The following is an 11,667-nucleotide window of genomic DNA, read 5'->3' on the forward strand; positions in this document are numbered from 1 at the left end:
CCCCGCACCACGCAGATCTGGGAGTATCTCCCCCGGGGCACAAGCAGTGGTGGGAGCTGCCCCCACTCCATGAACTGCTCCTCTGTCCCGTCCCGTCCCATTCCTGCCCCTGCTGGGCAGCACCTGACCCTGCCTCACCATGGGGGGCATTAATCTGCCCTCCCATGCCCCTTCCCTCCCCCTTCCCCTTCCAACATACCAGCTAGAGGCAGCTCTCCATGCTGCTAGCTCTGCTCTGTGCTGTGCTGCAGCTGTGCGAAGCACGGGCATTTATCAGCCAAATTATTGGCCCCATCAGGCCGATATCCAATATAGACAATTTTCTTTATATCAGTACCGATCTGGTATCAGATGGATGTATTGGTATGCCTCTGTTCATCATTATAATAAAATACATTCTATATACCTATATATTTTGATGTTTTAGTTAGTTTTTTTTATCATGGAAAATCAGAGCTCCCCCTGCCCCCTTTTTCTCACAAGGATATGGGTTCAGCTGTAGCCATTCCTTCTCCCGCCCTGCCCCCCCCCCGGCTGCTACTTAGTGGCACTGAGCAACCTGATATGCAGGTGCCCTGCATCTGCCCATGCAGTTGCTTCTCACTCCCAGCCCACAGCCCCCCACCCTCCCAGTCCTGTTGGTTCCCCTTACTCCCAACCTAGCCCTGTTGGTGCCCCTCATTCCCAACCCACACCCCTCCCTGCTGCAGGGGGATCCCAGTTGCCCCCCACCCTGGCTGGCCCTGCCCAGATTCACAGAACTCCAGCAGAGGAAGGAGGAGGGGGGCCTTCAGGGGCAGCAGAGAGCTGTGTAGCTGGGCTGCTAAGGATTGATGCCCATGCTCACACATGCACACACGTCTGCCCCACGCACAGCCACCTGGACAGTCCCCAAGCTTTGGCCCTCCAAGCTCCCCCTCTCCCATAGACTTACCTGTATCCAGCTGCTGGGGCTGCTCGCACTACGGTGCCTTGACTGGATTGCCAGCCGTGTGTGTGCGCACATAAACGCACATGGTTCTCTGCCTTCAGTTGCCCTCCCTCTGCTCCCCTGGACTAGTCCCAGCCTGCAAAGAGAAATCCAGCTTCCCACTTCAAAGGGGAAAGGCTGCGTTTTTCTCCTTTAAAAGGGAAAATAAATGTTTGCCTGCATTTTTCTGCAGGAAATGGAAAACTCAGATCCCTGTTGATCCCTTATACTGGTAAAAGTGTAATGTCTGTATCTGGTTCCGTAGAGCAGCAGTGGAGTCTGCTGCTGCTAGGGAGAGATTTCAAAACTCAGAATTTGGGTTCATGAAAGTTTGTGTTCTATATATCTATGGCTATCTTATTTAGTTAGTCTAAAAAGGTGCATATCTACCTTCTGAGAGATTCCAAGCCATGTTTTTGCCACTGAATTCAGGAGGGGGTTTTTTGAGGGGAAGGAATGCCCCTTGACCTGAGCATTTGCGCAAAAATAATGGGGTGAATTCTCTTCCCAGCAGTAGCGAAATCCAGTGCCTCTCTTGCAAATTTAAAATTTTTGGAGTGCCTTGCACTGTGAGATACACTGCTATGCCTTGCTTGCTGTTGCTCCTACATGACAAAGCCTCCAGAGCAAAAGGGAGATGGGGAAGGGAGAGGAAGGACTGCTGCAGTTGTCTTCTGGGCCAGTTATGCCTCATGGCACCCCTCCTTAGAGTTGAGGCACCCCTCAGAAAATACCAACTCTTTCTTTCTCACTTTTATTTTTTTTACTACAAAAATGCTGTTGTTGTAACAAACTCAGAAGGACCGCAACAGGTCAGAATTTTTTTTAATGCTATGAATTCCTGTTCAAAATTTCTGAGTGTTGCAACACCTTGGTTGAGAACCAGTCAGAGTGGCTGCTATATTTGGTGCCAGATGGAGCTGTTTCCTTGTAAGTCTAGAAGCCACAAAAGTATAAAACATTTTGGCCAAGACCATCTGCTAGGCTGGAGTCCAGTCTTTTGCCAAGAAAGTTGTTCCTTTTAGCAACAGGAACTGGAACTTATACACACAGGAGCCAGACAGGGTGACTGGGAACAATTAATTTTAGCTATCTTTGCTATTGTCACCTAGCTTGTGATAATGGGCAGAGGTTGCTTTTTCTCAGGGAAGTTCACAAACTGCTTCATCCTTCAAATGAATGTAGTATAATTATTATTTGTGTTTGTGATAGCTCATAGAGATGAACCAGGAGTTGGGGCTGTGTTGTAGTAGGCACTGTACAAAGATAAATAGAGACTGCCCTATAAAACCTAAAAAGGTGGGTCATAGAGTGAATTGTATGATAACAGCAAGTATGTAAGTGTAGTTTGGGGGGAAGAGTATAGGTAGGAAAGGGTAAGCTAAATGGAAAGAAAAAGTAGAGAGAGAATGGACATTAGAGGGAAGGGGATTAAGGGCGATAGGGCAGAGAGGTGGGTAAGTGGGCACATGTAAAATTAAGTTGAGGGAGAGGAAGAGGGCTGATAGAAAATAAGCCTGGACCTGTCTCAATTCTAAAAAGTTTTGTGCGTGTCCAAAATCACATTTTTGACTGCTTCTGTAGTTGCAGACTGGAGTGTCCAGTAGGATCTTCTCTGCAGTTTATAATCTATGTTTCTTTACCCATATTAATAGCTGATATTTTTGTAACTTGTAGAATTGAAGTCGGAATTTGAAATTTACAATATAATCAACAAAATATTAAATAGTGTTGCACAAATTTTGATATAAATACACACTTGTTGAAAACTTGTATTTTAGATGTTTTACATTTTTCTATATCTTGTTGGCTCCTGAAATTGCAAATTTTTCTTCAAGAAATTTATCTGTAATTGCAAACTAAGTTTATTTAGGAGGGTTTATGAATCAAATAAGAGATATAAAATGTCTAATTATTTTCCGTTTATGTTCCATTTTCTTGGTTTTTTTTAATCCAGACAACATTGCTTGATTTAGATGCCCTAGCAAGACACCTGGCTGACTGCATTCGGAGGTAAACTTTGCTAGTGATCATTTTATGTGAAATTGTATGTTTCATTGTTAATGCAGTAAAAAGGCCTATTTTTTCTTTTTTTTCTATAGCAGAGAAATCCTTGACTATCAAGATGGTAACATAGAAGATGATGGGCTAACAGGACTTCTGCGGCTTGCAACAAGTGTTATTAAACACAAGCCGCCCTTTAAATTTTCCCGGGAAGGACAGGTAGGGATAAAATACCTAGAAAAATTATCAAATAGATAATGTCATGTTTTGTAACTGTATTCTTTAACCTTTGTTCTTTCTTGAGTATAGGTGCTGTAGATACTGGTTTTATGGTGATTGCCAGAAACATGTTTGCTAATTAGATTGAAAGACAATAAAGTGGAGCTTATTTTTGCATCCTTTCTCCCTATCTTCAGTGCATTTTTAATCTTAAGCACAGTTGTTATGTTTTAGAGAGCCTGTTTAATTTTGCTTACTGCTAAGTATTTTCAAGACTAATCATGTTTAATCAAGTTCTTACCAATCACCAATACCTATTATTCCTTGGCCAAATCCTGAGGCACTCAGTGTGCTTATGAAAGATCTTAACATAACTTTTAAAGCTGTGAATGAGCTGCACAGCTAGACAGTTTGAGCCACAAGAATTCTGTACCATTCCTCCTAATCCTCATATGTGTTGTGGAGATTGAGGCAAAACAGAATTATAGACAGTTCTCTGCACTTCATGGATGCACTTGGCCCAAACCCTGACATTGACAATAGACTTGAACATGTTCTTCTTCCCTGTGGCAGTGGTCAGTCTGTATTGCAGCTTAGCTTTTTAGGAGTGAAATTCCACTTCTAAGATAACAAGCAAAGCCATTTAACAACATGATTTGCTCTGTTCTCCAGTGCTTTGTTCAAAAGTAGTTTGGCTATGGAAGTGATTTATAGAATTGCACATGAAAGTTGAGGCTATCACATCAAGCCTCATCTATAGCTCATAGAAACCAGTGAGTCTTTTTAATTGACTTCACTGATCTTTAGATCAGAACCATGGTTAGGTTTCAGCAAGTAACTAAACCTATATATGTGACTACACTTAATCCTGTCTGGTTGGCTCAAAGTCCCTTGTAATTTGCTGACATTCATTGTCTTCCTTAATAATTTATATTTCAGATAATTCGATTATCTCCTTCTAACTTGGGCATTAACTGAAATGTTTAGTATCTTTAATAAGAGTATTTACAATACGTCTTTATATAACTTCATATGTAGAGAATATGCTTTGTAGAAGAGTAATAAGACAGGACTCTCCCTTTGGATTTTAACCTATATAAATAACTGATAGTTGAACAGTGGGGAATGGGATATAGGAAAAAAACAAGTGATTGGGCAGTAGAATTTAGCAAATCTTTTTAAATATCTTTTTTATTATAATGAGCTGTAACATGGGTTTGGAGGTTTTTGGCTCATTTTGATAGCTTAACTTTGAGAGATTTAGTTCTGTAGACTTCTTAAAAGAAGTTTGTTTTAAGAAGGGATCTGGTGGAAGAGGACCTGGAAAGCAGGTCTGGATGGGAAGTCAAGGCATTAGAGCATAGTGTGAAACAGTGCCAGTCACAGAGGGGAAGAAGGACATGAGAGACAGTTGGCTATGTAGCTTGGACAGAGGACTAAATGAAAAAACAAAACAGAGAGGTAGAGAGGGGCAAAGTTGGGTAGGATTTTGAAGATTAAGTCAGGAATTTAGATAGATAGGTATATTGTTGGGAAGCTAGGAAACAGGTTTGAAGAAGGGCTTAATATGAACAGAACAGTGGCTACAATAGATTCTTTTTTCAAGAAACTTTTTCTTAAAGACCTGAGTCCCAACACATTATCTGACGATAAGTCTTGAACTGACATCGTTTTTAAAAGTATGTAAAATTATATATCATGTTATAGATTATTATTTATTTCACAGCGCTACTTTGCTGCAAGCAAGTTATTTTCCTTTTAAATAGCATAAAATATAAAGTACAGGATTGCTGGAGACAGTGTTTTTGTTTTTTATTTTGAGACATTTGGGCTGTCTCTCTTTTGTAAAAATATTGGAGGCCGTTTCAGCTTTGTCCAGGAGCCTTATTCTGAGGCTTAGGCACATGCCAATCACCTTCACTTCAAATTCACACTCTGTCCTTGTAGAGAACAAAGAGATGGTTCAGCACATATACCAATAGTTTCTCTTCAAATCGCATAAATCTTTTGCCTTTTACTAAAGATTTCCTCTTTTAGGGGACATTCAACAACATATCAGTAGGACAATCGGCCAGATTCTCTTTCCCTCCCTCCTCCAGCATAAAAGAAACTAGCCTCACATAATGCGAGGAACAGGCTTATAAGTTACAGAAAGGTAAATCTGCCACTACCAGCCATTCCCCAGTGTGGATACTTCATAGTTGGTTGGAGCTTTTGCATCCATACACACTAGCAAAGGCCAAATATGTACTGTTTGACCTGTAAGACTTTGGCAGATGTGGTCCTTTCAGGAGTTTTCCAGGTCAAGCTAAAAAACGTTTGTAAAGTTCCCAGCACTGGCCCAGTCCTTTTCAAAGTAAAGAGTTCTTCTGTGCTTTCAAGGGTGTAAAGGCAAGCATGTGCAAGGTGATATATCCTCTCCTAACCTCCTTCAGGTCTTTCTACCTTCTGTTTTTGGCATATACAAGAGCTTGGGAAAAAATCCTACTGGTACCTAGATAGAAAAATTTGACACTAAAGAAATCAAGCATTCCAGTTCTGGATTTCCTACAGGGTGGGACTAGATTACATTTTTTGAAGTGTGAAACAGACTACGAGTGCATCGGCTAACAGAAAACTTCTCTTGATGCAGTTGTAAGAAATAAGCATGCAATTTGACTAATAATGTTCCATCCCATGGGGAGAAATTTTCTGATTGTTAATGCTGTAGATGGCCCTGTCCGCATGCAGTGAAAATAAGACCACAGAGGCTTTTCATGGAGATACTGTAAGCTTATGTGCTTTGTAAAGAATCTCTTCCTAAATGCCAGGGAAAATTTAGAAGAGGAGTTTGGCTCTGTGGATATGTTGGGAATTTATGGGAAATTACAAGGACAGTCAGTAGTTGTTAATGTCTACTTGATGCAGTAGTAGATTCATAACGTGTGGATATCTTGAGCTCAGCCATCAGATGGGAAAGAATTTTATCTCTTTGAAAAAATCCTAAGAAAATTTTCTTTTTAATGACTCACTCACCCATACTCCGGGATTGTCACTAGTGATTTTAGAAATAAAATTGATAGACCATCAAATGACAACTAAGGGTGACATTGTTATTGAAAATGTATGCCAATAATTCTAGCCTTGTTAAAGGCATTAACAGCTTGTGAATGTAAGAACTAATAATCAAAGTATATTAATGATGTTCTGTGTCTTATTTCTATGTTGACAATTAGTTGAATCCAAGGAATTCAGGAAGTGGCACTGTAATGGCATGTATTAACTTTTATTAAAACTGCTGTAGCAGCAAGTTGCATCTTGTCCTCAGGCTGATCTCTGAAAGATATAAACTGGTTAAAAGGAAGAGAAAAGCTTTTAAAAAATGAAAGAATAAGAATTTAGTTAATGTAATAAAATAAAAATGCACCTTGTCATCTAACAAATGAAAATGCAAACTCAGCAGGCAGTCGGTACACATCTATGCGTTTGCGAATTGATCCCATTCAGCACTCCTCAAACCCTGCTTTTACTTAGCTTTTGGTTTCTGAAGATAAGTAAATGTAACTCTGACTTAGTCAACTTTGCTTGTAGACAAGCTTATAAATTCTATGAGGAATTTGTGGACAAACAGAATAGCATCTAGTGATAAAACTCAACCCTGTGGCCCTGTTAATGTAGCAGTCCTATTACTGTTGCATTTTTCCCTAAGTTTGCTCTCTATCTGTGTGGTCTTTAATTTGCTAACTAAAAAAGAATGGCTGCCACATTCAAAGCTCAACTAAACAATTATTTTTAACAGCTATTTCTGTAAAATCATCTATATGCAGACTTTGGCTCCTGGCCTCACCCTTAGTCAAGATATATGCAAATAAACTGTTGAGATATTTCTTTCTAAATTCCATGATGTCTTTTTGTCTTTGTATAAGCTGTTGCTACTCTACTCAAATCATGTCTATTATTTACATAAATTTATTCTGAAGCTGTGGGGGAAGAAAGGTCTTTCATATTATAAAGAGTCAGAGAGAATATCAGTCTGCAGAGTGTGCTTACATTGTCTTCTGTCTCCTTGAAGAAAATATACTCTAGAATTTTTTACTCAGACTTAATTGATTCACAGTTAACGCAAGATAATTAGCCTGTAGGTTCTGGGTGCTCCTCAAATGTGTGTTCCAAGCAACCGACCTGTATGTTTTATTTAGGCCAACAAATTGTATTTTATCAAATAGTTGCTAACAGTTAACAACTCTCCTGTGACAAGCAAAATCTCATCCTGTCGGCTGTCCACTGTCTTTCATTAATGAGCAAATCACCCTGCCCTTTTATAAACCTATTATAAATCAGTCTGTAAAGCCTCTGATCCTTCCTCACTATTTAAACCTTCTGCCACAACTTTCTCCCAATTTTTATTACTTCCTACTAGGTGCATCTACATGAGAGATTTACCGGGCAGTTGACTAATTATCTGCACAGTAAATGTCTCGGCGTCTACACATGCACCCCTATTAGGGCACACAGAACTCTGCAGCAGGGTATTTTAAAAGTCCTACCCTGCTGCAGAGTTTTTTCGTGAGTACAGGGTGCTTCAGTGCTAACGGCAGGCAGCCCCTGTGCTGAAGCATCCTTGTGTCTTAGCCAGCTGCTCAGCAGCATATGGAGCCTGGTTGGAGTAGCCCAGGCTGGCAGGCTGACCCCTCCCCTGCCCCTGCCCCTGCCCCCACCCCGCCAAGTCCCCAGCAAGCCTGGGCTACTGCGACTGGCGTCCATGTGCTATGCATGGATAAACTCCAGAGCATATTGCAATATAATATAATATTGCAGTATGCTCTAGAGTTTATTTGTGTACATTAATTGTACACGTACATGCTCCCACTATGCATTTAAGAGTAATGTTGCTTTTGAAAAATATAGTTGTATTACCATACCTTTGAGGCCTTTGAATTGTAGGGTTGCCAACATACGCTTAATTTTTTTTTTTAAAAGCTAACACTGTTGAATTAATATTACTAAAATACAATATTGAAAGAAGAGTATAGATGTGCTCCCACAGCGTTTCCAGTGGAAATATTCAACTGGAAAGAAATGTAACAAATTATAACTTTACATTTGTTGACCAGTATTAATATGACTTGGAACATCTATGTTTTATACTACCTCTTTAATCCATTTATTAATGTCCCTATTAACATAGATTTACTTTGTTTGGGAAATATTTTAATGTATAATTTTAATCATAAAGTCTATAATTATTGTTTTAAACCCTAAATATATAGTTCAGTAATATTAAAAGTCAACATTATATGAACAATATGAAAAAGACTGATAATATGACCCTAATTAAAGTTTTATGACTAATTAATTATTTATAGATTTTTAAGTCCAGAGAAAACATTAAATCACTTAGTCTGATCACTCCTGGATGAAACTGGCTTTTTCAGAAATACTACTGAAAGCGTGCCTGGATAGGTGAGATTCTATCAATATAGAAGTCCCTGGACTTCTGCCATCTATTTCAGCAATGCCAGGCTTTTATCCTTTTTATACTAGAAATTCTGTTGATCATTTATTTCAGTTTGCTTTTCTCACATTTAGCATTAGTACACGTTCTTTTCATTCTGGTTTATTTCATTTATGTACAGAAGAAAAGAGAAAATTGTACTAAACTGTGAAGTGCATAAATTTCATAGTGTTACAATGTAGTTTTCAAGGTATAACATGTAGGATCTGTTGAAACAGTTATCTTTGTTATGTGGTAGATTCCTCAGGTTATATAAATCTGCCATTATAGAAACTTTTCAGTTAGTTAAAGTCTGTACTTTACTGAGTTATGGATGTTTGGCAGCCTTCATTCACTTTTTTCCCCTGCTAATGTTATATCAAATAGTAGAGTTGTGTAACAGCTAGGATTAAAGCGTCTTACTCCTTTTTAGTGGACTCATTTATTTTTCAGTCATGATAAGTTAAGACATTTACAATGCTGCTTTTCAAGTTATGGGAATTCTACTTTTTGGTACATTGCATGATTTAAAGACGATGATATAAAGGCTGCACTGTTAAAGTTTACAGTTCAAAATGTATGTATAGAATATGTAAACTGTTTTTATTTGATGAAGAAGCATTCATAAAAAGATTGAAATGATATGAAATAGTATGTCCATGTTCTTTTTAATATTTATGCAAACTGATATACCTACTGATTGAATTGTTTTACAGGAGTTTCTAAGAGATATCTTCAATCTTCTGTTTTTGCTGCCAAGTCTAAAAGATAGACAACAGCCAAAATGCAAGTCACATTCTTCAAGGGCTGCTGCTTATGACTTGTTGGTAGAAATGGTAAAGGGGTCTGTAGAAAACTACAGGCTGCTCCACAACTGGGTTATGGCACAACATATGCAGTGTAAGAACTTTATTCATGTTTAGTTTTTTTTAAGTATTTTGTGCAAAATTAGATATATTTCAGTATTAATATTTCGGGGCATGGATTTTATTTAGAAGATCTTGGTTTATAAAGATCACTTAAAAAAATGAGAATGTACCTCAAGTGCACACTCCCACTCTAACCCTTATGTCCACTCCCATGCTGATTCAGCCTGGCACAGTGTCCCAGTGGGGGATTTATTTGCATCTCCAATAGACCCTTTTGGAAACAGAGAACCTAGACTTCACTCTCAGCATTGTTTCTTGAAGAGGGAGTACATTGTAGAGACTGTAACTTAGAGAATTCCCTCAGACAGGTGCTTCAAGATAAGTACTGCTTTTTCCACACGTGTATGTCACAAGAGGCTAGTGTTTTGCTTGTTTTTTTCATCCGTCCTAAGCTGTATCATGATGACTTCATCTCTAAATCTAAGACTCAAAACAAGATTTATTAAGAATATGTAGTAAGAGTTGGTTTAGCACAAAAGTGTATCCAGATATCTAGACATACTTGGCATAGTTAAACTGGGTGCATCTTAGAAAAAATGTAATAAAGGCCTTATCAGAACTAATATTTTCTTAAATATCCTTTCTGTTCTGTTACTATAGAACGGTATCACAAGGGGTGCTAGTGTGACTTGAGGCTTTAACAGTACGCATATAATCTTTAAATATTTCTGTTCTTGAAACATTTTCTCCTTGAATTAATACCCCTTGTTTCCATTTAGTATTTACCATATTTGCTCAAATACAAGGTGAGGTTTTGCCCTACAGTCAGCCTGGGGGAAAAAGCTCCTTATCTTGCATTCAGGTACAAGGAAACCTAGGTAGATACATTGTCTCATTAAATTGACACCAAGAGCAGCATGTGCTCAGTAATGGACATCTAATGAAATGCAGCCAGGACTGAGCATGACTGTAAAACACTTGACCCATATTGGATGAACATACTGATGGGAACCTACCAGAAGAATATGTTAGTACTGCCCATCTGAATAAGATATATGGTAGTACGCATTGCTGTCAGTCCCCACTAAGTGGCAACAAGTCATTGTGAGCCACAACATTTAATTCACTTCCTCTTCCTCTTCACTGAGCTGTCTCCCTTGCAGCAGTTTTAAAAAAACTAAGTCTTTGGATGAACTAAGTCTATGGTTACTTATAGTAATTTGCCTATATACAAGTTATTATAGACAGGTTTATTTCAAAGTCAAGTGTTTTCAAATTTACCCCTCACTTCCGTGTGCTCAAGGAGAGCAGGGCATGACAGTAAGGAGGGGGTGAGATGTTGCAGGGGGGAAAAAGTTGTAGGGGCAGAGGGCAAGGGGGCTACTTGACACCCCCCCCCGCAATTTATTTTTCCAACTGTAGCAGTGGGAGAGGGACAAATTCAAGGCAGACCTCCAGTGATTAGTTGCTATACCTGGAAAATTATAACAAATGTATACATTTTCCATACATGGAATCTAATTATTATTTAATTATCTTATTCAGGTGGTCTTGTATTTAAGTGAATATGATAAAATATCTGGTCCTGTAAGTGCATATGCTCACTTTTTGGAGTGACTATAGTAGCATATATGTCATTCTCTTCTACTGGATTCGGTTTCTGATTTTTCCTTCTTGAAGAAGCCTTGACAAAGGGCAGCTCTTGCCCTCAACTGAGCTGTTCATGACCTCTCATAGTTCACAGAAAAATCACAACTTTTGGTAAAAGTAGGATATTTTGTCCTTCCCAGTCTCTTTTCTGAGGTTGATTGAAGCGGCTATTCCAGTTGCATGTATCTGACAGGATCAGGCTTTGGGTTCTCATTGTCCGTCTGTTCCCTATTAGCTTTTCTCTTCTGTTGTCATATGATGCTTTCCTAGTGATTACCATCTAGTGCAGGCATTTATGGTCAACTTCCTATCTGTACTCATAACTCTGAAGTGCAGCGTTGAAAGCAGTGCTTCCTTTGTATAAATGGGAAACCCTGTTCCCATTTATCTATTTTTATTTCCTATTAAAATTCATAATAATTTTCCTGGCATCTTTTTTTCAGCTCATTTTTTTCTTTATAGTTAGTTAGTTAGCTTTGTTG

General features: G+C 38.8%; 1 protein-coding gene across 1 annotated transcript in view; it reads left to right on the forward strand.

Annotated features, from left to right (window-relative positions):
* The window catches only part of USP34 (ubiquitin specific peptidase 34), a 237,910-nt gene that overhangs the window by 131,754 nt on the left and 94,489 nt on the right, over nucleotides 1-11,667 (forward strand). The window contains exons 37-39 of the mRNA XM_019516623.1: nucleotides 2,928-2,983; nucleotides 3,073-3,193; nucleotides 9,383-9,566. Of these exons, the coding sequence (XP_019372168.1) occupies nucleotides 2,928-2,983; nucleotides 3,073-3,193; nucleotides 9,383-9,566 (361 nt within the window). The remainder of the gene's footprint in view (nucleotides 1-2,927; nucleotides 2,984-3,072; nucleotides 3,194-9,382; nucleotides 9,567-11,667) is intronic.

The sequence above is a fragment of the Gavialis gangeticus genome, unplaced genomic scaffold, assembly GCF_001723915.1.
Source record: "Gavialis gangeticus isolate Ggan-Ray unplaced genomic scaffold, GavGan_comp1, whole genome shotgun sequence".
Taxonomy (NCBI): Eukaryota; Metazoa; Chordata; order Crocodylia; family Gavialidae; genus Gavialis; species Gavialis gangeticus.